The 26,093-nt window shown below is 43.0% G+C and overlaps 1 protein-coding gene across 6 annotated transcripts in view; it reads right to left on the bottom strand.

The window, feature by feature from the left end:
* COL6A2 (collagen type VI alpha 2 chain) overlaps positions 1-24,514 on the bottom strand; it is an 82,278-nt gene extending 57,764 nt beyond the window's left edge. For 2 of the 6 annotated variants that reach the window (XM_044431938.1, XM_044431943.1), the window contains exons 1-6: positions 24,502-24,514; positions 9,628-9,804; positions 8,222-8,374; positions 6,229-6,352; positions 3,646-4,244; positions 376-396 (exon numbers count right to left, since the gene is read on the bottom strand). In XM_044431938.1, coding sequence (XP_044287873.1) covers positions 376-396; positions 3,646-4,244; positions 6,229-6,331 — 723 coding nt within the window. In that variant the 5' untranslated portion in view covers positions 6,332-6,352; positions 8,222-8,374; positions 9,628-9,804; positions 24,502-24,514. Of the gene's footprint in view, positions 1-375; positions 397-3,339; positions 3,344-3,645; positions 4,245-6,228; positions 6,353-8,221; positions 8,375-9,623; positions 9,810-24,501 lie in introns of those variants that run through there. The other 4 variants (XM_044431941.1, XM_044431939.1, XM_044431940.1 and 1 more) reach the window with 4 other exon arrangements.
* Between the last annotated feature and the right edge of the window lie 1,579 nt (positions 24,515-26,093).

The raw sequence follows: 26,093 nt of genomic DNA, 5'->3' as shown, positions 1-26,093 counted from the left end.
TTAGCCTTAGGTTTCCACCCTTGCCCTATCAAAGCGTTTAGAGGTGACATATATTCTTTTTCGGTTTGAGAACTGTGCATCCTTATCCTATAATTTTGCAATATTAATTGACTACGTACTGAACTTGGTTTTGTGAATTGTCTCTCCCATTTCATTCATAGTTAAGAAGTCTATAACAAGCTGATCTATAAAATGGTTAAGAAAGACACAGTCAAATTTGCAACTCAGTTCTAAACATATTTTATCAGAAATAGGCCTCACTGAGCTTAAATAGAATTTTCTCCTAGGCAACGAAAATCAAATCCGTAGTGCTATTGTAAATCCCAATAGCTGTGTATCCCCCAGTTGTTGCAGTGCTGTTGGTCATGTACTTACCTCGGCAAAGGCTTCATGTTTCTGTTTGGGAAAGAATAAAAAGAAATCTAGTTCAGTAGTTAGAATTATTAGTTCTTGTAGAAAGTAAGAATCTATTGCATATTCCTCTGCATATAAGTTTTCTCCTCTGTCTACATGCCTGACAGCCTATTATCCCAGTGTCCTCCATATAAATTTTATTTTATTTTATTTATTTAAATGTGGGATTTAGCCCTGAACTTGGCACCCTGGGCATCACAGGTCTCTCAGGCCTTTTAACGCAAGTCTCTAGGCCTTATGAGCTGTGTGGAAATGCCATGTGGACTTTATCTGGCAAAGGATCAGCAACCAGTGAAGGAATAGAGACATTTCAGTGATAATGGGAGACTTAGCTCCTTGTTTCTTGCCCCCAGATATCCTAGGTGCTTCTGGCCTTCCTTGTTATCAAGTATCCACCTTCATGTCCTTTCTTTACTTTGCACTTTGACACTGCACATGCTGTTAGGAAAATCCCAGTGCTTCCAGAAATGTGAATTTTGGCAGCAGAATAAAGTCTACAAAGTGAAAGGAAATAGGGCAGAGCTGAGTGGTAGGCGGCACATTTATCTATAAAAGGCCCCAGCTTCAATCCCGATCATGCCTTTTAAGAGAACTCAGGTAGCAGAGTTGGGAAAGCATCATGTGCTTAATATAGGGTAAGCATAGGTCTGGATCGACTAAATTTGCACACTATAAATTTCAGAACGTGAAGATTATGTGAGCATTATAAGTGATTCAGGCATGCCATAGGAACATCTTTGAGGACCATGCGATTCAGTATTTGGTTTCTTAAAGTGGGACAAAGTTTCTGTATTTTATATCACCTCATGACAAGGCTGATGAGTGTCATGATCCTACACAGTCTACATAATAAAAGGTGCTAATGAAGGAGGACTTCCTAGAAATGAGAGGCAAGACGTATACATTTCTCCTCCCTTTCAAAGAAAGGAAAGCTGCTCACTGAACACACATAGCAAGCTGAATCTCCCTTTTACCCCTCCCAAACTTTCAAGCTCAGGGGAAGGGCAAGGATTTTGCACAATTCCTAGCTGATGAGCAGAGTTTGGGCATGCACGGGAGGACTGCTATACCACGGAGACACCCTTGCCCGTTTGGGTCTCGGACATGGGCAGCAGAAGATCAGGCATAGGCATCAGGACCAGGGTGTCTGGAGCAGAAGCCAGCACTAGTTGAGGAAACCTCAAAACTCCTCGTGCTCTCCTGGGAAGTGAGGGGGTTGCCAGGGCACAGAGCAGCATAGGAGGCAGGACTGTATTGCAAGCGCTACCAGCAACTCCTGCAGGGTGCACACCTGGGCCTGCAGGGCTTGAGTGGCGCCGCTCATCCCTGCACTCATGACTCATGGTCAGGGTGCAAGGCAGCCTCAGCAAACTGGCAGAGTCCAGGACATGGACAGTGGGGAAAAAAGACACAGGCACACAGATCTGGGCAACCAAATCAGTGTCCAAATGTTAAGCTTAGTCCAGTTCAACAATTCAAAGTCATAGCCAGGAAGAGTAGAGATGTGAGGTCCACACAGTCCAGTGCACAATAACATAATCAGGACAGGCTAGAAGTCAGAAACTGAAGCAAGGCAGCAGGAGGTGAAGGAACTGGGGGACCAAAGCAGGAGCAGGTACTCAGATAACAGAAAACAAGTCAGAAAACCTCCACTGCCAAGGCAGCTTTTGGAGGGAAGAGCCAGATCTTATATAGCTCTTCCTGCAGGATTCCCAGGCGCTGCTCATGAGGACCCTGGCAGCTGCACGAGATTGAGGGAGTAATCGTGCAACTACCAGGGCTGCTATGCCTGTCCCTGGCCAGCAGAGGGAGCCCTGAAGCTGCTTCAGATCCTGACACTGCCAGGCATTTCAGCAACACCACTGTTCCATCGAGATGGGAACTAGAGCTAGGTTGTTTCCCCAGCCACTGTCACCAACCGGAAGAACAGCAAGGTATGGATAGATGTTCCCATATGTGTGTATATTTAGGACAATTCCCATTCAGAATTGAAGATGACATCCTGCAATACTGGCATAATGTGTGGCTACCAAAATCATGTAGTCACTTTTGTTCCAACTGTGGTTGACATTGCTCAGTTATGAATTGTGCTGAATAATACTGTCAGATTAGGGGCTTTAATTGTGGTACACTATGCTGTGTAATTACATTAATTTTATTCTTATGGAATTGTGCACAACTTTATTTCACAATTTTTCTTTATATTTTATAGAATGGCCTTTTGTACATGTTTGTAAAAAGAAAACGTGTACAGATACGCCCCTATGGGTAATTCTGCAGTACTCATCATCCTGCTAGTTGCTGGTGCTATACAGACTGGGATGGGGTGTGGGAAAGTAATCGTTTCTTCCCCAGAATCTGAAGACGATCTTGCTTGCGTATGCTAGCAAGGGGAGTCATAATGTAAAAATAAAGTGGAACACTTTACCACAAGAAAACGGAGGTGAATATTTGGGAATCCATAGGCAATGATGCTTCTGCTTCTGCATCCTTTACTATATTTATAGGTGTTCATCCACAACTGTTCACCTGATGGGTAGTTCTGAGTTGGTCAGCTTAAGTCTGCCCTGAACCAACACGGATTGGAGGTGAGAGCTTACCTGGTGGAGTGCTTCCCCACACAAAGAGCACAGTGCAGAAAATGAGTATGTAGAGGAAAAAGTTGGGCTCCAACAAGCTCTCTTCATGGGCCGATTTTATGTCTTTTTTTATGAGTGAGGATTCAAACACATGAATTCTATCTGTAGTCTGAAGTGGTAGAGTCCAGACATAGGATTTACACTGACGGTGAGAATTTATTTATTTATTTGTTTGTTTGTTCTGTTTCTGTCTTGCCTTTTTTCCTTCAATGAATTCAAAGAGGTTGATATAATTGTCTTCCTCTTAAACTTATCCTGTTTGGCATGTTAAAACCTTAAATTTAACCATAATTGGATCTCAGCTAAAGATTATACAGCGCCCAAAAAGGATATTTACATTACATTTGAGAAGCACAAAAGTCTCGTGGTTGAGTTCCTAAATATGTAGATCACAGCCAGAATCAGGAAAAAGAAAAGTAATTCTATGGAAATTGTATAAATGGGGAGCATTTGCATGAGAGATCTAAGGTTCCAGTACACAGATGACCAGTTTCAGTCATGAACAAGAAACAGCTCAGCCCTTGTCACTTGAAAGCTTAGGGGGAGGGGGAGCCATTAATTTTGTTTTCTAAAGGAACAGATCAGTTCTTACCATAACTTGGATGATCCTCTTAGCAGTGCTGGTATCTACATCAATACCATCTTTCTGTGTGGTGGTATAGTTGTTACGGTAAAGTTCAAGTGGGGAGCTGGCAATCTCTCGGAGCCCTTGTTCATAGATGTTTCTGCTGGGGGCCACCGCAAAGAGCTTGATTCCTGCATCTCGTGCTCTTTCAGCTTGCAGCTTCATCCCTCCACAGGGGCTTCCTGTCACGTGGCCATCAGTGATCACAACCGCATAATTCACCCCTGGGGCTGTGTTGGAAAGTATCTGTGCGGTCATGTTAGAGAGGGCACAGTCTGTGAATGTGCCTCGGCCGATGTACTGAATATCATCCAACTTCTTGAGGTATGCATTCTTGTCATTGGTGAAAGTACTGTAGATTTTCACCACATCGGAAAAGTGGAGTCCCCCGTATTGCCAAGTCATGGACACTTGACCCTGATAGAACTCATTCTCCAGCATTCGGATGAATTCATGAACAAAATTCTTGGCAAGTTTCACCAAACTCTCAATGGGGATCGTCTGCAGGGCAACGCTCTCAGATGTGTCAATCACAAAATACACCCTGATGGGGCAGTCAGTCTTATCTGAGTAAAAAGAAAGTGAGGAAAATGGTACTTCAGTAGATCTTGATGCAACTATATCAGTAGTCGTTGGGCCTGGACACTTTAGGCCTGTGCCCGCTTTGTGCCATTATTAGAGCAGCTAAGGATACGCGTAGCATTTCTTGCGACCGCTGCCACTGAATGCCAAATAAGTGAAGCAGTAAGGGTGGGTGAATCTGCCAACTTCACCTCTATTTAGTTCCTCATTTGTCCAACCCTGCCCTCATTTAGGCCCAGTAGCCTAAATGAAAATCTGCACAAAAATATGCAGTCATTTTGGTGTGTACTTCCCCAAAAGGGATGTGCACTTTTTGCTAATACACCTATTTTTGCAAGCTATTTTTCTAATGTAGGGTATTTCTTTGTACAATGTTAGTATTGTACACATTTTTGTGTTTACTCTTCTTTGATACACGTATTTTTCTACACTTACTTCTTTTGAGAGGGGAGGTATATTGAAAAATTGGAAATGGGAGGATTTCAGTGTACAGTTGTGTTCCAGTTTGCCTATTTTTTTGAGAGGTGCAAATTGGATAAATTCTCATAAAACATCAGACTGAACAAATTTCTCACCTTTCTCTAAATGGCAGACAATACCAAGCTATGATTGCGCCAGTGGGCAGTTTGGTCTGCACTGTGTCTGCTGCTCAATCAGCAGCTATGCACCAGCACGGTGCTACTAACCAGGCTGTCCCCTGTCCACCACTGCCCCCTTCCGTTAATCTGACCAATGGTGAGGCACACGCCCTGCCCTTCTTCTCACTTCTTCTGTTATCCACGTTCCTTTATGGAGACAGTTTGAACACAGAATTGTGTCACTGTGACAGACAACTAAGTGTGATCATCAGCATTTTGTGCTATATGCCCTAAAAGTGGAATAATATTATACATGCCAGCAGTCACTAGATTTTGGACACTCTGTGACATTTTTATGATTTTTCCTAAAGTGATTTAATAACTATTTACACATAACTTTTATCGGTTGTATACCTCATTTATGCTAGGTGAATATCATAAATCCAGAAAAGCTGTGGAAATCTGAACCTTCCAATTGTGTAAATACAGTGTTAATATATCGCACAACGTGCAAGAACATCTACGCAAGCAGTGCCAAGTAACATAATTTCTGAAACAGCAATTTCCATCAGATAATTTGCTTCACAGCTTTTTCAGCATTTACTTACGGTGCAATGCTATACATATCTGCTTGGAATTTCAATGGTACTTACTGCCAAGCAATGTATATAGGGGTACAACCTCAGTCATGCTGGCTGACATATAGTAGGTGTTGCGTGGCTTTTTCTCTGTCTCAGCAGACACAGGATTGTACCTTTAGGATGCTGACATCTTCCATGGCAGATTTCCTGAAGCCTCCTCACTTGACCTGTGTCTCGCTGAAGCACCAGGGAGGGAAGGAGGCTAGAACACTGAAAGGAAACTCTCCTCCCAGACCCCAGAGCATAACCCTCTTCCGCCTCTTGGAAGCCCTGTTGCATCCTTGGAGAGGCCGATAATGCAGTTCTTTCTGTACCAGCGGCGAGGGGGTTGGGCAGGGGTTCTGGCTCTAGAATTTCAGATCCAAGGCTGCAACACCTTGGTGCCAGGGCTTCAAGTAATCCCAGGTGCCTCCAAAGATTAGAGATCCTCCAATCTTAGGAAGCCATGGGATTGCTTCTTTAGTTGAATTTCCTGACATTAAATTTGGATCTTGGAAACTTGAAAGAAAAAAAAAAAGCTCAATTAAGTTTTCTTCCTCTTTTAGGGAAACACATGACATTTGACTTTTTAGAATGTAAAAGAAGGTTGGGATAAGGATCACCCTTATGTGTGAGGCATAACCTCATGATGTATAAATACAAACAGCAAAGAATTTTCCATAGATGTGAAAGAAAAAGGGTGGAAGGGTGGAAGGAAAGGACAACAAAGCAAGTTCTGAAATAGTCCTTTTTTAGATTTGTGATTTTACCTGCACAGGAAGAAGCTCCAGGAATTAGGTCTTCATCATTTTGAGCATGGAGGGGAATCAGAGCTGTGCAGAGCAGAATAGCTAAAAACACTTCCGAGGACATCTTGTTTTCTCTCTAGGTAGACTGGAAGTAAATAGTCACAGTAAATGAGAGGCAGATTGACTAAGACATGGCGTTCATGGTGCTACATTTCAACAGGATCTACTTTATTTCATGGCCAATCTTACTGAAGAGCCTGGAGGAGCAGCCTCAACATCTAGACATTAGGAACGTCTAGCCTAGATAAAGAGAGTGTCCACTTTCGTACAGTGTAAACCTGGGGGCATAATTTCCCCAAACAGGCTGCTCTTGGCTGGACTGTTCTGCTGAACCCACCAGAGCCCTTCCTAGAGGAAGGGTCACTCAGTTTGAAGCGCTCTGACAGGTGGTGGAATATAGTAGGGGTGGGGAATGGAACTGCCTATCTATTAGTAATGAAAGCAAAACAAATGTTGCATGTAGGAGACAAGCAGCCATCTGAACATGCATGCTGGCGTAGATGAATCCCCTCTGCCTTGTCTGGCTGAGAAACTATTTGGCTAATTCTATGCAAGATGTGTTGATTACTTCTAGCTATCAAACAAATTAGTTCAGGAAGTTATTTATTTATTATATGTATATCCTACCTTTCTCCCACTGTAGAACTTAAGGTGGTTACAAGCTCAGGCCAGCCCCAAACCTGCTTAGCTTCCACATGGTGGAGGCCTTATATGCCTTCAGACCATTCTCTGGGCCTACTAAATGATGCTTGGTTTAATCCTACACTTTAGCCTCAAGGTTGGGTGTATTCCTGCACATGCCTGGGATTTCCTGTTGGGGAATTCTGCTAGTCAATCTGGGAAAGGTCCAAGACAGCAGAAGTGGACAAAAACCTCCTATCAGGAATGACAGCATCATTTATATATAACTCATTTGTCACTAGTCAGAATGGATAGGAAAGTTAAACTTTCCTAGATAGGAAGTGATGGACAAATGAGGAAAATAATCCAGTCTTCTAGATATCTAGTTGCTTTTTGCCTTGCCCAGCTTTCCAAAGATATATCAGAGTGAAAACAAAAAGTTTAAAAAATGAAAATGTAAAACTAAGGGAAATTAACACTTGTGGTCTTCCCATAAGTACCTTTTCAGCCCACAGATAATATTGTCATCCCTGAAAGGACTACGCTTCATATTCCCCTCTCTCTGTTCTTTTCCTTGCCTATAACCAAAGGCTTTTTGCCTCAAGCTTGGGCTTGAGGATCTTGACTTTTATTAACCCTGGAACTGAGGTGGATCTCAGAGAAGATTATGAGCAACATGCTGGCATATAAATTTCAGTCTTCTGGCATAAATGGTATCCATGTCCCTCAGTTATGTTTGGTTGACCTGTGCTCACATTTCCTTAACATTAAACAAACACTGTTTTCACGTCTGCACATTAAGGGTCCAGAAACCTCTTCTTTAGACCTCTAAATTCATACCTCCTTATCACACTAGTTTCCTTAAACTATATTAGATTGTATTCAGATTTATGTTGAAACAACTTCCTGACAGGAGTGGCTTTCTTCCACATCCCCACACCATCCCGTCCAGTCCCATGGAGATGCTACAGAAAACCTGCTGAATGGGGTGAGCTGTGGTATATGGGGGAGGGGAAAGCTCCTCAAAATGGGATGGAGGGACTTTGCATGAACATAGACCTTCTTCCTCTCACAGATGCCATATCCTGTAGCTAACCCATCGTTTCTACACCATGGAAACAGTTTCCACCAGAGTTTGCTCTGCTTCACTAATGCTGGCTTAACAGTAAGGCTGACAATATTTCAGACAAATGTGTACATTAAAACACATACACACACCCCTTGTAGACAATCCTAAAGCTGTTATAGAATAACATGGCTTTTTCTGCAGAGGAAATATACTGTAAATATAAAATATGGGTTGTAGTGGGTGCCTCAAATGGAGATCCTCTACCTGTGTTTTCCTGCCAAGATCTGTCCTTGAAGCTTTTTCTTGACTGCAAAACTGGAGTCTGGAATGCTTTCTCTAACACTGTACATTAAGATTTAAGTTCTGTTTCAACTTTCCATTGCATTTTCCCCCAGTGGCTCTTTGTGGGAATGCTCCCTAGGAGAACAAGACATTTTCTTTAATGAAAAGTTCCAGTGTAATCTCCACTATTACCAAGATCACTCAGCTGTGTTCTCATCATAGGCAAAGCATTTTCTGCTGCAGATCTAGAAACGCCCCTAAGTCACAGCCAACCATAAGGAAATAAATAAAAGGTCGGGGAACTTTTGGAAAACACCTATCAGACAGTGCTCCCCCTTCTCCCCAAATTCACTGTATGGCTTCTCAGAGGAAGAAGCTACAGATTAATTGTTTCTTCATACCATCATCTGTGAGCCATGGTGAGGTTCCTAGAATGTAAACTGCTCTCCCCTAAACCTCCGGACCCCCCTCCCCATTTTGGAATGCGGCTTGTAAGCATCACAGAAAGTATCTCCTCCCGTGAAGGACAACCATGCCCCAAACAGCTGGCTTGGCTAGAGAGATGTCAACTCTGTTTTGCAGAAACACAAAGGAACAAAACCAGATGTGGCATATGCAATAGATGAACGATTGCTGTTAGTCTTCTGCCTAACATGTCTTCAGATGTAACATCAGTGCACAAACAGAAAATACATGCGCACACACCCAAGTTCACCTCTGAAAATCACAACATGCTATTCAAAGGTACGGAGCAGTAGTTTAGTAAGGAAGAATCAACAGAGCAGTTTATGTCAATCTGTGAACTCTGTGCTGTCTTAATAAACCATGAAAATTGATAGAATTTCAGCGGTGATATCAAACTTCCCACTCTTTAAGAGCTAAACTTAAGCATATAATAATATTCATAATTACAAAATGGAAATTCAGTGATGGGCCAAAAGTGGTGGAAAGTGTTGTTCCTATAGCTCCTCATCATTTAGCAAATTTAAACCAGAGGTTTTTTTTTTTTTTACTGCTGAGACTAATCCAGTGATTACTTGAGCTAATATAATCCCATAAGTAGCAGAATCAATGTTATTATACTCTCCACCGGTAATATCACAAATGGCATTCCTGGCCTTGTTGTCCAAATAAAAGGCCCCCCAGCTGAGATGCTCAGTTTTCCAGAAGACACAATAAAAAACAAAAAATGAAGGCTTCATGTGAAAGGCATTTACATTGTAACACAATTTTAAGAACCAGCTCTACTCCCGTATAAGCAGTGCATGTATTAAAAGCACAGCACAATTCACATTTAAAATTATCACAATACTGTCCTGTCCTATATGTAATAAACAACTATTACATATTCCTTAAACTTGCTCTACTCTGGAATATTTACAACTTACTTGTAAAATAATCAGATCATCAGAGTTCCTTTGGGAAAAATGCAAAATGAAGAAATGTCTTGCTTTCCTCTGATTTCAACAGGGGTTTTGCATCTTCTTGGAGAAAGAAATATTTGTCTTTTCTTAATTTTTGAGTGAAGCGAAGGACCCAATCAAGTGTGGCAGAGGTTTCTCTGACTGAAAGCCTCTGTTACTTCTCTGGAAAAAAGTAACTGCCTACCGCAGAATTCTCCTCCTTCAAGTCTTTCTTTGAGACAGATCCAAGCAGTTACTACCTCAAACAACCACAGGGTGGTGCTATGGATCTACCAATCCTGCGTTAGGAAAGGGTGTGCTGAAGGATTCCAGAAGGTGGTGGTTGGACGAGAATGTAGGCAAGAGGGGTGGAGGAAAGTTATAATTAAAAAAAGAAAAAGAAAAAGAAAAAACCAAGATGGCAACAGGGATCTTTTTCATGAAGTTTGTTTTCCTGCTTATTTATATTTATTTATAAATGTCTACTTATTTCCACCCCATGGAACAAAACACTGTGTAAAATTGTTCTTCATATTTCAGCTTGACTCCATATTTGCAAACTGAGTTCTTAGTTTCTATGCATAGTTCTACCTTTAATATTCTATATTTTATAGAAGCCTGCCACAAAGGAGGCGAACAAGGAGTCTAGTAGAAGGTGTGGGTTTCTTTATACCAGGGATGAGCAATTTGTGGTCCTTCAGATGTTCTGGCGTATAACTCCCATCATGCTAGCCAACAGGGCGGATTAGGCTAGAAAAGGTGATCCACTGAAGAAGGAAATGGCAACCCAATCCAGTACCCTTGCCATGAAAACATCATGGACAGTACCAAAAGGCAAATAGATATGACGCTGGGCTATGAGCCCCTCAGGTCAGAAGGTGACCAATGTGCTACTGGGGAAGAGCAGGAGCTAGTACTAGTAGTGCCAGAAAGAACGAAGCAACTGGGCCAAAGCCAAAAGGACACTCAGTTGCGGATGTATCTGGTGGTGAAAGGAAAGTCCGATGCTGTAAAGATCTATACTCCATAGGAACCTGGAATGTAAGATCCATGAATCAAGGCAAGCTGGATATGGTCAAACATGAGATGACAAGACTGAACATCGACATCTTAGGAATCAGTGAACTAAAATGGACAGGAATGGGTGACTTTAATTCAGAGGACCATCAGGTATATACTGTGGGCAAGAATCCCTCAGAAGAAATGGAGTAGCCTTCATAGTCAATAAAAGAGTAGGAAAAGCAGTACTGGGATACAATCTCCAAAATGACAGAATGATCTCAGTTCGAATCCAAGGCAAACCATTCAACATCACAGTAGTCCAAGTTTATGCCCCAACCACTGGTGCTGAAGAGGCTGAAGTTGACTGGTTCTATGAAGGCCTACAACACTTTCTAGAATTAACACCAAAAAATGATGTCCTTATCATCATGGGGGATTGGAATGCTAAAGTAGGAAGCCAAAAGATAACCGGAATAACAGGCAAGTTTGGCCTTGGGAGTACAAAATGAAGCAGGGCAAAGGCTAGCAGAATTCTGTCAAGAGAATACGATGGTCATAGCAAACACTCTTTTCCAACAACCCAAGAGACTACTCTACACATGGACACCACCAGATGGTCAACACAGAAATCAGATTGACTATGTGCTCTGCAACCAAAGATGGAGAAGCTCTATACAGTCAGTAAAAACTAGACCAGGAGCTGACTGTGGCTCAGATCATGAGCTTCTTGTTGCAAAATTTAGGCTTAAATTGAAGAAAGTAGGGAAAAGCACTAGGCCACTCAGGTATGACCTAAGTCATATCCCTGATGAATATACAGTAGAGGTGACAAATAGATTTAAGGAATTAGATCTGATAGACAGAGTGCCTGAAGAACTATGGACGGAGGTTCGCAACATTGTACAAGAGGTAGCAACTAAAACCATCCCAAAGAAAAAGAAATGCAAGAAAGCAAAATGGCTGTCTGAGGAAGCTTTACAAATAGCTGAGGAAAGAAGGGAAGTGAAAGGCAAGGGAGAAAGAGAAAGATACACCCAATTGCATGCAGAATTCCAGAGAATAGGTAGAAGAGATAAGAATGCCTTCTTAAATGAACAGTGTAAAGAAATAGAAGAAAGCAATAGAATAGGGAGGACCAGAGATCCCTTCAAGAAAATTGGAGATATGAAGGGAACATTTCATGCAAAGATGGGCATGATAAAGGACCAAAATGGCAGGGACCTAACAGAGTCAGACGAGATTAAGAAGAGATGGCAAGATTACACAGAGGAACTATACAAGAAAAAGTTTAACATCCCTGATAAGCACGATGGGGTGGTCACTGACCTCGAGCCAGACATCTAGGAATATGAAGTCAAATGGGACTTAGGAAGTCTGAGCAGCAACAAAGCTAGTGGAGGTGACAGTATTCCAGCTGAGCTATTCAAAATCTTAAAAGACAATGCAGTAAAAGTGCTACACTCAATATGCTAGCAAATTTGGAAAACTCAGCAGTGGCCACAGCATTGGAAAAGGTCAGTTTACATTCCCATCCCAAAGAAGGGCAATGGCAAAGAATGTTCAAACTTCCGCACCATTGTACTCATTTCACATGCTAGCAAAATTATGCTCAAAGTCCTACAAGCTAGGCTCCAGCAGTATGTGAACCGAGAACTATCAGAAGTACAGGCAGGATTTTGAGGAGGGAGAGGAACTAGAGATTAAATTGCCAACATACGCTGGATCTTGGAGAAAGCTAGGGAGTTCCAGAAAAACATCTACTTCTGCTTCATTGACTATGCTGAAGCCTTTGATTGTGTGGATCACAACAAATTGTGGTAAGTTCTTAAAGAGATGGGAGTACCATTTCATCTGATTTGTCTCTTGAGAAACCTATATGTGCGTCAAGAAGCAACAGTGGGAACTGGACATGGAACCACTGATTGGTTCCAAAATGAGAGTTTGGCAAGGCTGTATACTATCACCCTGCCTATTTAACTTATATGCAGAGCACATCATGAGCAAGGTGGGACTAGAGGAATCACAAGTTGGAATTAAGATTGCCGGGAGAAATATCAACAACCCCAGATTTGCAGATGATACCACTCTAGTGGCAGAAAGTGAAGAGGAACTAAAGAGCCTCTTGATGTGGGTGAAAGAGGAGAGCACAAAAGTTGGCTTGAAACTCAACATTAAAAAAAGTAAGATCATGGCATCTGACACTATCACTTCCTGGCTAATAGATGGGGAAGAAATGGAGGTAGTAACGGATTTTATTTTCCTGGGCTCCAAGATCACTGCAGATGGGGACTTCAGTAAAGAAATTAAAAGACACTTGCTCCTGGGGAGGAAAGCTATGGCAAATCTAGACAGCATGCTAAAAAGCAGAGACAGCACCCTGCCCACAAAAGTGCGTATAGTCAAGGCTATGGTTTTCCCAGTTGCAATGTATGGCTGTGAAAGCTGGTCCATAAGGAAGGCTGAGCTCCGAAGAATTGAGGCCTTTGAATTGTGGTGCTGGAGGAGACTCCTGCAAGTTCCTTGGACCGCAAGGAGATCAAACCAGTCATTCCTAGAGGAGATCAACCCTGAGTGTTCTTTACAAGGCCAGATACTGAAGATGAAACTCAAATACTTTGCCCACCTAATGAGAAGGAAGGACTCACTGGAGAAGACCCTAATGCTGGGAACAATTGACGGCAAAAGAAGGGGACAGCAGAGGATGAGGGGGCTGGATGGAATCACTGAAGCAGTTGATCTGAGCTTATGTGGACTCTGGGAGATGGTGGAGGACAGGAAGGCCTGGAGGAATGTTGTCCATAGAATTGCGATGGGTCGGACACAACTTTGCAACTAACAACATGACATAATCCTGAGAATATCCATACTGAGCCCTGTCCTATATATCTTCCTTGGAAGGCTCATAAAAGTTGGAGCAAACACTGAATAGCTTATTTCTGGATACATCCATCCCTCTTCGAAGTCATGATCTGATGCTTTTCCATTGCTGAGCTGAGCAGGGTTGTCAAGGGTAGGATATTTTGGAGGGCCTTCATTCATAGGGTCGCCATAAATCAGAGATGCCTTGATGGCATTTAACAACAATTTTTAGCTTGTTGTATTTTGTTCTAGTCCAGGTTCTCACATTTACCAAGGAGGGTGTTTTCTAGGTCCAGGGTATGACTTGAATATGCTGAGGTGAACCTGGTTAGGTAGGGTGGTTGTGGGCTCTCCCACACTGCAGGCTCAAGATCTGTAAGGGATGCTTTAACTTGGGGTCCTGCACCGAGCAGCAGGTTGGACCTGGTAGCCTCATGGGCCCCTTCCAACTCCACTATGAAAAAGAACTATGGAAAAAAATCTATGAAGTCAGAATATTTGTCATAGGCTGTTTCCATTTCCGCTGCTTGCTTTGCCAGATAAGGACCCTTGGTCAGTGTGGCATGAATTGATCTGGTTCTTAATTTCCTTCCCCTTCCTTCATGTTCATTTATTCAGAGAAATGGGCTTGCATCCCTCTCTTTTGCTCTCTCTTTCAGCCAAGCTTATTCTACAGAATTATTGTGATGCAACAGTGAAAGTCTGAATTCATTGGAAGTATGATGAAAGATGCTTAAGACAGATAAACAAACGAATGCCTATTTGCTTTTCCGTAGCATCCTGGGAGTATCCTACTCTTTTATAAATCCTCAGATATGTTAATTGTTTCTCAGTAGAATCATTGGCGGCTTTCCTTGCTATGAAGTGCTGCAGCATTGCCAGATAGGGCTTCAAAGGAAAGAATGGAAAATAAATCATTTTCTCATAACTGAAACATCAGTTATCCTATTGCCAAGGCACTCAGTGTGTGTGTGCTATTGGTTCGGAAACATCTGAGCTAAAAACATAGGAAATTGCCTCAGTGTTATGCCAGGACAGGCCACTGGTCCATCGAATTTGGCAGCATCTACACAGACTGCCAGTCACTCTTCAGGATATCAAACAGGAACTGAACCATGGACCTTGTGCTCTGCAGCTGAGCTGCAGGTTCCCCCAAACCAAATAGGAGCAGCTATTTTAAAATTCAGCATCTTTGACCGCATTATAATGTACTTCCCTTGCATGAGTAGAAACATCCTTTGAGGGAGCAACCCTATATTCAGACTGCACTCATGGGAGATGCTGAGACTTAGCAGAAGCCCTGCTGTGCCAGCCATTCCCAAGGCAGGTGTTCCTCAGGTGCTCTTCCCTGGCTCCCACTTGGGTCACTTTAAAAGTCTCTTGTGACCCATTCATTCATTCTGGAGCCCAATTTTGTATCCTACTCTTCTGATGGCTTCGGGAGCCTTTGATACTGCAAGTGCGTATTTTTAGAAATAACAATCAACTTGTGCTTAGGTGAGGATGCCGGACATGTAAAATGGAAAAGGTGACATGTGAGCTAATGCAAACTGCTTTGACCAGTTAGTCAAGGTGTGGCGTGTTAATTTAAAGAGATCCTTAGTGGAAGTCAAAGATTCAACAGGGGCCTGTATTTAAAGCAAATGTACTGGTTTGCTGCCTGCTATCCTGGACCAGTCTGGGTCATAGAAAGATCAGCTGCACAGCTTGGTTGGTCTGGTCTTTAGCTTTGTCAGAGTGGACAAACTGATCATGCACAGTTATGCTTTTGTGAAGGAGAAGGAGCAAGACGATCATCTTACTGAGGGGTGGGTACACTGTTGAGATACTGATCCGAAAGGAAGACAGAGTTGAGGATTGGTGCAATTCAGCTGTCCCTAAAGCAAAAGAGTCTTTCGCCCAAAGCATGAGGGCTTCAAATTTCTCCTCAGAAAATAACTGGCAAACAAAGCCAGAGATGCAAAGTTACGGCTCTTTTCATCTGACCCAAATCTTTCTCACTGGTGCTGCTTTTTCCATGTGCATCAACTGGGTCCAAAGCCTGCCACAATTGATACCTCCTTGTGCATGACCTACCTTTCTTTTTGGCTGGGTGGGGGGCACAGGATGAAGAAGAGAAGGAAGTGTTCCCTTGTACAGAGTCTGTTGACAGAGTACCTAAAAGAGTGAGTTCCCCAGGTTCACATGAGTCCCTGCCCAAACTTCAGCCTTGCTTTTCTGACCACAAAACAATCCATTTCCTTTTGGGGTGGAATGAAAATATCCTTACGAAACTGATGGCAATATATTTCCACACCCACAGTGCAGACAGAACTGAGGGTCTTCCCACTAATCACTCCCACTGCAGGCCTTTTACCGTTACTGTCATTCTATTGTTGCTTGCTTTTGAGTTTTGGCCTACTTTCTCCTCTGCAAAGGTGGGGGACCCATTAGGATGGCTTGCCCCCAGAGGCTAGTGGATCCGGCTGCCTTCCAGAGGGCTCTGACGTGCCCACTTGTGCCATGGAGACCTGTAGGGCTCTATTATATCCCATGCTTCCCCCCCTTTTTCTTTTTTTTTAACATCATAACATAACATAACATAACATAACATAACATAACAATACAAACAGTTGAGATACATATATATCAAAATATATCAATAATATTAACATCTACAGCACAACTGTTAACTAAAAAAACCCCAACACAAAAAAACATCATGAGCCCACTCCCCAGGAGACCAGTTTATATCTCCATTTTACTTCATAATATAACAATTAACAATATATAGTATACTTTAGTTATACCCATATCCCCTCCAAAAGTTCCTATATTCTTGATTAGGCTTACAGCCTTTCCCTTCCATCAATACTGCTTTTACAAAATCTTCCCATATTTCATTATATTTATTTATTTTTATTACCCCCTTTTTAATTTTTATTTCTGTTGTCAATTTAGCATTAACAATCCTATTCCATATTTCATTATACCATTCATGCCTTTGCATAACCCAATTCTGTTTCCAATATTTAACTATCACTAACCTAGCTGTCATTTTCAGATTCAGGATCAGTTCTTTCTTAACTTCATTTATATCTTATTTTTCAATCAGCAGCAATAATGCAAATCTCCCATGCTTTTTAACATCTACATGAAATTGTAATGATTTACAGTTTATTGTAAGCCGCCCAGAGACATACAGTAGAAATACCCCTAATAAATCAAAAATTAATAAATAAACTACTGGGATAAGCCATCCAGAAGTTTGGGCTGAAGTGTCACCAATGTGCGGACGAGACTGAGCAATACCTCTCATTTTCAAGGGGCAGTGGCTGTCCTTGACTGATGCCTGGGCTTGGTAATGGACTGGATGAGGGACAATAAGCTGAAGCTCAATCCAGACAAGATGGAGGTGCCGTTGGTGGGCAAACCATCCATTCAGCTGGGAACTTTTCAACCAGTCTTGAAGCAATTGGTTTTAACATTGTTTACTTTCTGTTACTGTCTGCCTTGTTGTAATTTTGCCAGTTGCTAGTTTTTGCATTGCTTTAATTAGATTTTATAATTTTAACTGTTATATTACTGTTTCTTCTCAAGGAAGCCACCCAGAAAGTCCATTGGGCCATGGGGTGGCATATAAATACAGTAAATAAATAAATAACTACTGCACCTCAAACCCTTGACAGAAATACTTTCACCCAGAGCCCAAGGGTTTCAACATGCATTGATATGCATGGCCCTTTGAATACCCCTTCAAAGGATGACCTGGTGGATAAAGTAGCAGCCATGGGACCACTGGGGGAAAGTGACCATGTGATACTTGAATTCTCAATGATAAAGGAGTCAAAGGGTAACTGGAGCAAAGCATGCACCCTGGACTTCAAGAAAGCCAACTTTTATGAACTCCGAAAAATGATAAGCAAAGTGCCGTGGCAATGCACCCTTAAGGGGAAAGGTGTCCAAGAGGGGTGGGGAATCTTGAAAAAGAAGATTCTCCAAGCACAACTACAAACAATTTCACCAAGAAAAAAGTGTAGAGGACAACAAGGGAATCCCACGTGATTCCACAAAAAGTTAAGCGACAACCGGAAAGAAAAAAAGAACATGTTCGGGAAGTGGAAGCAGGGCCAGGCCACAAAGGAAGAAAATAAACAAATAGCAAGGAATTGCAGGGACAGCTTCAGGAAGGGTATGGCAGGAAATGAACTGAGAATAGCAAGGGATGCTAAGAACAACAAGAAAACCTTCTTCAGATACATCCAGAAGAAAAGACATGAGAAAGAGAAGGGTGTCCAGCTATTTAAATGGATGGTAGAGTGATAACAGAGGACAAAGAAAAGGCAGAGGCACTGAATTCCTACTTTGCCGCAGTCCTCACCCACAAGGAAATCTGCAATCAAGAGGAAGTTCAAGCTGAAAGTGAGAGATGGCAGCCCAAGATTGACAGACAAATGGTCAAGGAATACCTAGGTGGAATTAACACATTAAAACCCCTAGGGCCTGATGAACTGCATCCCAGAGTCATAAAAGAGCCAGCGGAGGAACTCTCAGAACCACTGGCTATTATCTTCAATAAATCTTGGAAAACAGGAGACGTGCCAGACGACTGGAGAAGGGCTAACATTGTCCCTGTCTTCAAAAAGGCTTAAAAAGATAAACCTGGGAACTACAGATGAATAAGTCCATCATCAATCCCTGGAAAAATTCTGCAGCAAATTATTAAAAACTCTGTCTTCAAGCATATTGAAGAAAATGTGGCGCTTAATGGAAGCCAACACAGATTTATCAAAAACAAATCCTGTCAGACTAATTTAATCTCATTTTTTGACTGGGTAACTTCCCAAATGGACAAAGGGAGCATTGTGGACATAATCTACCTAGACTTCAGCAAAGCCTTCGACATAGTGCCCCATGAATAGTGATCACCCTAGAAGATAGAATGAAGATCCACATGATCTTGATAACCTTGAACATTGGGCTAAAAGCAATGGAGTTAGATTCAACAGGGACAAGTGCCAAGTCCTCCACCTAGGAGAAAGAAAAATACATCAATACAAGATGGGGAGTATGTGGCTTAATAGATTTGTACTAGAAAAAGACCTTGGACTAATTGAGGACAATTGGCTAAATATGACACAACAATGTGATGCAGTCCCCAAAAGGGCAAATGCTATTTTGGGATGCATGAACAGAAGTATGACTTCCAAATCACAAGCAGTGGGAGTTCCCCTATACTCCTCACTAGTCAGATCTCACCTGGAATATTGTGTCCAGTTGTAGGCACCAAAAATGAAGAAAATGCAGAAAAATTAAAAAGGATCAAAAAGGGGGCAACAAAAATCATCCAGGGTTTGGAAACACTGCCCTGTGAGGAAAGACTGAGAGAACTGGGCATGCTCTCTCCTTGAGAAGAGAGGACTGAGGGGGGTGGCATGATATCACTCTATGATCCTCAAAAGCTGTCACAAAGAGGAAGGTCAAGGTCTATTCTTGCTGACACCTGAGTGTAAGACATGGAATAATCAGGTCAAGTTGTGACAACCCAGATTTAGGCTAGATATCAAGAATATTTTCCTCATTGTCAATGCAATTATTATTATTATTATTACTACTACTACTACTACAAGCATTTGTTTCCTGTCCTTCTGCACAAGCGCTCAGGATGGCTTACATAGTATAAAATTCCGAAAGTACAATAATAAAACCACACTTATTAAAACATCTAAAATTGAACATTATAAACTAAAAAATAAGAAAGGAAAAATAAAATAGGAAGTGCAACTGTGAAAACAAAAAGAAAACAAAAAATCTTAAAACATCTAAAATCCTTAATTGTTAAAATGATGGTTAAATAAAAAGGTCTTTACCTGGTGCTGGAAGGAGTATAACATCAGCGCCAGGCAGACCTCTCTGGGGAGCGCATTCCATAGTCTGGGCCCCACTGCGGAAAAGGCGCTCCTCCAGGTAGACACCCTCCGTAAAAGAGGGTCCCGGAGCAGGGCCTCCCCTGCCGATCTTAAGGGGGGTGAGGGCATGTAGGGAAGGAAGTGATCCTTCAGGTACTTCAGTTGGGAGCCAGTGTAGCTGGTAGAGGACTGGCGTTATATGAGAATAATGACCGGCCCTCGACATTATTTTGTACCAGTTGAAGTATCCGGACCATTTTCAAGAGTAGCCCCATGTCGAGCATGTTACAATAATCCAAGTGGGAAGTTACTAGGGCATGACGTATCACAGTTGCCAGGCAGTGCTTGTCCAGGTAAGGATGAGCCAATACGGCAATGGAACCAGCTGCCCAGAGAGCTGGTGGACTCTCCCACACTAGAGGCATTAAAAAAGAAACTGAATAGCCATCTGAGTGGGATGGTGTAATGTGGTGTCCTGCAACAGCAGGGGTTGGACCCAATGGGCTTCATACCCCATTCCAAATCTTCTATGATGAAAAAGTGCTGCAGATAAAGAAAGCAGTTCAATCCAGGTCAGAATCACCTGGACACCCTGCCCCCCCCCAACACACACACCCCATAAGACCCTCTGGATTGAAGCAGGTAGATTGCCCAAAGAACTCCCAAAAAGACAAGCCTCAGAGCACATCTGCTCCTCTAATTGGCCAGAATTGGAATGAGCTGACAAATGAGCATGCTCAAAAGTGGGCCTCTCCATCACATGAATCTTGGCTTGGGATTGGCCAGAATGCTGAATAGGCAGGGATTTTAAACCTATCAGAGTAAGGAAGGTGCCAACAGAGACTTTCTTTAAAAAAAACTGTGGGAAAGTCACAGAAAAGACTGAAAACACTAATTTTAGCTTTTTTTTTTTTTAACTAAACTCAACACTGGGTCCCGACTTCAGGTTTGAAGCTCCTTGTCCTCAGGTACATCACCAATGTAGAAGGTAGATCTGTGGAGCTGTTCCACCAGGACAATATGCTAGCAGAATTGCCAGATGTGACCCAGTCCTGGATGGGACTGGAGCAGCGGAAGGGAGATGTGCACTTAACACAATATGCTGTACACGTGGAAGGCCGTGACCACTCCTCAGTGACACAGCAGTCATGGACGCGGCACGAAGAATTGCCTCAGACTGACTTCCACAGTAGGTGTAGTTTTGTTTTAATCTGCTCTACTCGTATCACCACAACAGAATATACAATATGGTATAACATAGCATGCTACTACAGGAATAGGAATACCACTACAGAAATATCATGCCTGCCCCGAGAAAACACAAATCAGATGTCAGGGTATACAGCATGGGACCTTATCTTTCTGATCTGTGGTCAGAGCACAAAGTTCTGAAGGTGAAATCAGGGTGATGGGAAATTATTTGGAAATTTGAGGGTTCATGTTGGCACAGAAAGGTTTGATTCTGCTTCCAGAAGACTGAAGAGACTCTTTCAAACTACTGATAGCTGATCTGTTCTGTAATGGTTGGATTGAAAGCTTTGGAAGACCTACCAGAAGAACCTTTGCAACAATATGAATGAATGGATGGATTCAGCCTGCGTGGGCCCCACTTCCAGGGAGGAACCAGGAAGTAGTGAAGGGCAACACTCAGCGTTCTGGCTTGAGGGGAGAGGCCATTGCCTGAGCAAGACCAAGGGTTGAAAAATCCTGAATGTGGGACCTATTAAAACAATTCAAGCTTTGTTTGAATAAAATGTGTTGCTGTTTGGGGCAGGGTGGGTGGGTAGAGTCTGTGGGGTGAGGTTCCTGAACGTTGAAACATGGTGGCAGTGCTGACTGAATCCAGGGCAGAAGCAGAATAACAAACTGTGAACCGAGGGAGGGAGGGAGCAAATGGAGAGCCTGGAGCCATCAGGCGAACTAAAACTGCAAGCTGCAATGGCAGATGAAGTGGAGTCTGGGAAAATGAAACCGTTTTGATATTCAACTGGAGAAAAGCAGGGATGGGGGAATAAGAGAAATAGGGGAAGAGATTGTGGAATTTTGTGCCTGTTTAATGATGCTAGCTTCCAATTGCAGTTTTGCATATATCAAAATTTCCTTAATAAGAGAACTGGTAGTTTGTGGAGTACAGGACACTCGAGCATTAGTGAGATTGCTGAGGCTTAGAGAAAAGTGTAAATATTTACGGTACATCTGAGTCAACCAAATACAGGATTAGGGCCTTGGAAAAGACAGATAGTGGAACCTATCTATATAGAAGAGAGAAAAAAGGAGACATTAGATGTAAGGTCAACAGTGAAAACCATAGGCCAGTGCAAGGGGAATGCATCCCTATTCAGGACAGGTTGAGCATCATCCATCCAGTTAGAGGAACCATGTCTGAACAGTATCACAGTCTTGTCTGGACTGAGCTTCAGTTTGTTATCCCTTCAGTCCATTGCAGACAGACAGCACTTAAACCTCATCTGCTGATGATGAAAAGGAGAAATAATACATACTGATGGCAATGTACTCCAAAATTCTGGATATCCCCACTCAGTGGTTTCATGTAGATCTGAAGTAGCATAGGGGACAAGACTTACTCCAGGAGACCCTGTACCAGATAATCCACAGGGCCAAGCAATATCTCCAAGCACCTCCTTCTGGAGATGACTTTCAAAGGAGGAGCAGAACCATTGTAATGCAGTACCTCCTGTTCCCACCTCAGACAGTTGCACACAGAGGATACCAGACTCAGTGGTATCAAAACTGGATGAACAGGGTTGCACTCCCTGTCTCTCACTTGGTTTAGGTCATCCTGCAGGGTGACCAAAGCCATTTCTGTGCCAAAACATGGCCTGAGGTTGATGCAAATAACCAGTCTCATCCAAGAGTGCCTAGAGCTGTTGATGACCGCCCATCTAGGCCCTTGCCAGGAAGGGAGCATTTGCCACTGCTCTAAGATTATTTGCATCTTCTGTGTCCAGAGAGGGTTTCTTCAGGAGTCGCCTCAACACCTCCTCTTGTAGTCTGCATGGGACCACTTCCTTTCATTGAGGGACATTGAAGGCAGATTAAAAGTCCTGAATGTGGGACCTATTAAAGTGTTTGGTACCCCTAAGTAGCAAATGGGGGAAGGAGCTATCCAGAATAAGTAGACTGACTTCAACCTGGGGGTGCCAATGCATGTGCTGACCACAGCTCCTTGCTGACCCTGTGATTGGTATTAGTCTGAAGGAGGGGTGAACATGTAGGGTTAGGGTTCATAAGTTTCAGTTGGGTCAGCTCAAGAACGCTGCCAGAGTGCTTGGAAATTTTCATGCAGCCACATCTGTCCTGGACCCTTGCCCTATCGGCTTATTCAAATTAGCAGGAAAAGAACACCCAGCTGTGCCAGGAATGTGAACAAAGTAAACTTCTGCTTTATACTAACCCTTGTTAGCAACTCAAAGACAGTTTGAGCTAGCAGATATGCAACAGACAAAGCATAATTTTGAATCGCTCGTGTTTCTCAGTTGATCAAGGCTCAGTTACATATATTCAAAAATTCACACCATCTCCTTGAAGCTTCACCAGCTTCTTTTTAATTTTTTTTTATTTTGAAAGCAAAAAAAAAAAAGCTTTAATACAGACAGCAAACTGAAATAGACAAAATTGCCAAGGGAATTCGATACAGAACCAACTAGTACAATCAGCCCTCAGAATCTATCCATCAACACTCCATAAAAATGTAACACAAAAAAAAAAAAATCCTCAGTCTGTACGACAACAGAGTCTCCAATCACTTCAGATCCTCCACAGCTTTCCCTGTATTTTTTAAACACCTCGGATCCACTTATCCCGCTGCACATTCCTCTCACAATCTCCTCAGCAGCACCTCCACCAGTCCATTCTCCATCCTTCAGTCGTTGAGGGCTCCCAGAACCAGCTGCAATCCTAACTCTGACATTTATTCCCTGACATGCTCTCTGACACTGTATTTGTAAGACTCATGAAAAACTGCTTTGAGTCTCTTAAAAGAAAAATTCAATGCATTGATGTTAATTGATAATATCTCCATTCTCTCTCTAAAACTCAATCTAAGGAGCTCAGACGACTATCTCTTTTCAGATCTGCCATCAGTTTTCCAGCGTCCAGTTCAGATTTCTTTCTTGCATTATATCTTCTCTTCTCTTCTTCTCTGCTCCTCTGCACTTCCACCTCTCACATTTCTTCATACCTATAAGTAAACTACAATTTGACAGTACAGCATAAAGCAGAAGAGTTAGGGGAGGAGACTCAACAAAGAAGGAAGGAAGGAAAAAGACAAAGAAAAGATAAGAGGGGGAAAAAGAGAAAGAAAAAGGACAAAAGACGAAAGTGGATAATGCTAGTTAGTCAGCCTTCTAAATATTAGAATTATTAATCCATTTCAATCTCTATTAAAATATTAGTTTGAATTTGTTTGTTAAGAAGAGACATTGTTCCAACTTTCATAGCAATGAAGTGGAACGGTATCCACCATAATTCATAGATCATGAAACTCACAGGCTCTGGGAGAAGAGTAAAAATTAGATATCTCTAAGAGTCCCCAATTCTGCAAATCTCACCAGAACAAGTTAGTTTCATAATGAGATGTGCATCACTTTCCACTTGCTTTTCAGACCAACCAATATAAAGGGTGAAATGGGCTGGAGAGCATTCTTAGGAGGATCTGGCTTTTCGTATGAAGTGTTCTGTGTATAGGTGGAACAAACAAGCAGATAAAGTACATGATTGTGTGACACCTTTGCCTATAGGAAACCATTATGTTTAGAAACATAGAAACAGAGCAAGTCAGAAGGGGTCTCCCGGGCCATCTAGTCTGACCCCCAGTTCCAGCTGGCTCATGACATGCCTACCATGTGCATGTCTGACCTATCCTTGAACACCCTCACATCAGGCCGAAGTTCTTCCTGCTTATTACCCATGCTCCTAGCACTGGTGTACATGCACCTCAACTCCTTCCCACAGATCCCTTTCTTTGGGTCCCCTGGCCTCCTCCCTCCTCTCATCTTCCCTGATACCGGCCCCCTCTTCATAGGAGTCCTGCCAGCCCCTGCAGTATCTCTAACACCCTGGTCCCAGAGCCCTGATCTTCTCCCCACACTTGCCCCATCAGGACAAGTTTCTGGGGGCCTGATCCCCCCCACAAGAGCATTTCCAAAGGACCTTTTCCCCGTCCTCGTGAGGTGCACCCTGTCCCTTACCAGAAGTCCACTGGCAAGAAACCGGGTGCTGTGGTCGAGGAACCCAAAGCGTTCCTTCTGGCACCACACCCTGAGCCTGACGTGCGCGCTGGATCAGAAGGGTCTTTAGCGCACGTAGGGGAGAGGGAGACTTCCTGTTGGAACTAGACTTTGTTGCAGGAAGACATTCCAGAACTCCTTTGTCTTCACTGTCTGAACTCCCATTCCCATCAAAGCTACAAGCAGGTGACACACTTTCTGGCAGCTTTTCCCTGTGTGCATGCACACCATGGTTTTGGATGAAGGAGTTGTCCCAGCTTGGGGAGACCTGGATGGGGGAGATGGGAGAAGCTGCGCTCTCCCAATTGTGCCCACCCAGGTACTCAGTACAGTGCCAAAATCACCTGGGGGTTGGGGAGGGGGAGTGGAGATAATACTCTTCCCATTTTGTTGGAAAAGTTTCAATTACTGAGGCCTGAGGATGTGGACAAAGTGCCTTGACAGGTTCAGCTGACCACTGGCATGTTCAACCCTTGCCCTTCATAGATGATCTTCCAAGCCAATGAGGAAATGTGTTCATGGTTCCAGAAGATTATAAATGCCTCTCTGAAGGAGGGGCTTGTCCAGCTCCTTTAAAGGAAGCTGTGGTCAGGCCCCTCCTGAGGAAGGAGAACCTGGATCCAGTGGATTCTAACTATAGGCTGGGGGCCAACATTCCCTTATTGGGTAAGGTGCTTGAGAGGGTGGTGGGTGGTCAGCTCCAGGCACTCTTAGATGAAATGTATTATCTGGACCCATTTAGATCTGGATTTGGAACAAGAACTGCCTTGGTGGCCCTGTGGATTGACTTTTGCCAGGAGAAAGACAAGGGGAGTGCATTCCTGCTAGTTCTCCTGGGCCTTTCAGTGCCTTCGATATTATCAACAATGGTATCTTTCTGGATAGGCTGGCTGAGTTGGGAGGTGGAGATCCTGCCTTGCAGTGGTTCCATTCCTGCTTGGCCAGCTGATTCCAGAAGGTGATGCTGGGGGATTGTAGCTCTGGGCCACAGCAACTGTGCCATGGAGTACCGCAGGGTTCTATACTATTCCTCATGCTACTTAACATCTACATGAAGCTGCAGGGAGGGGTTATCCAGAGGTTTGGCTTGCAATGCCATCAGCAAACTCAGCTCTACCTCTCTTTCTCATCTAATCCAGGTGAGGCAGTGATGGTACTGAACCAGCATCCGACTGGATGATAGGCTGGATGAGGGCTAGTAAATTGAAGCTTAATCCTGACAAGTTACAGGTGCAGTTGAGAGAAGGGTCCTCTGCTCAGATAGTTGATGTCACACATGCTATAAACTGCAGGAATTTCCTTTGTGCCTTTTCCAGAGATGCCTTGAAATGTGAACTTCCTCTTAACACTCTTTTGCTTCAGTCAAGCTCATCAATGTACATCTTCTCTCAAGTAATATTTGTGCATTTTCTTTACTTCTCTATGTATGACTCACCTGCCACCTTGAGAAACC

Source organism: Varanus komodoensis, unplaced genomic scaffold, assembly GCF_004798865.1.
Source record: "Varanus komodoensis strain SLA01 unplaced genomic scaffold, ASM479886v1 scaffold23, whole genome shotgun sequence".
NCBI classification, from domain to species: domain Eukaryota; kingdom Metazoa; phylum Chordata; class Lepidosauria; order Squamata; family Varanidae; genus Varanus; species Varanus komodoensis.
The sequence above is the reverse complement of the archived record's forward strand: the minus strand, read 5'-3'. Positions and strand labels throughout refer to the sequence as shown.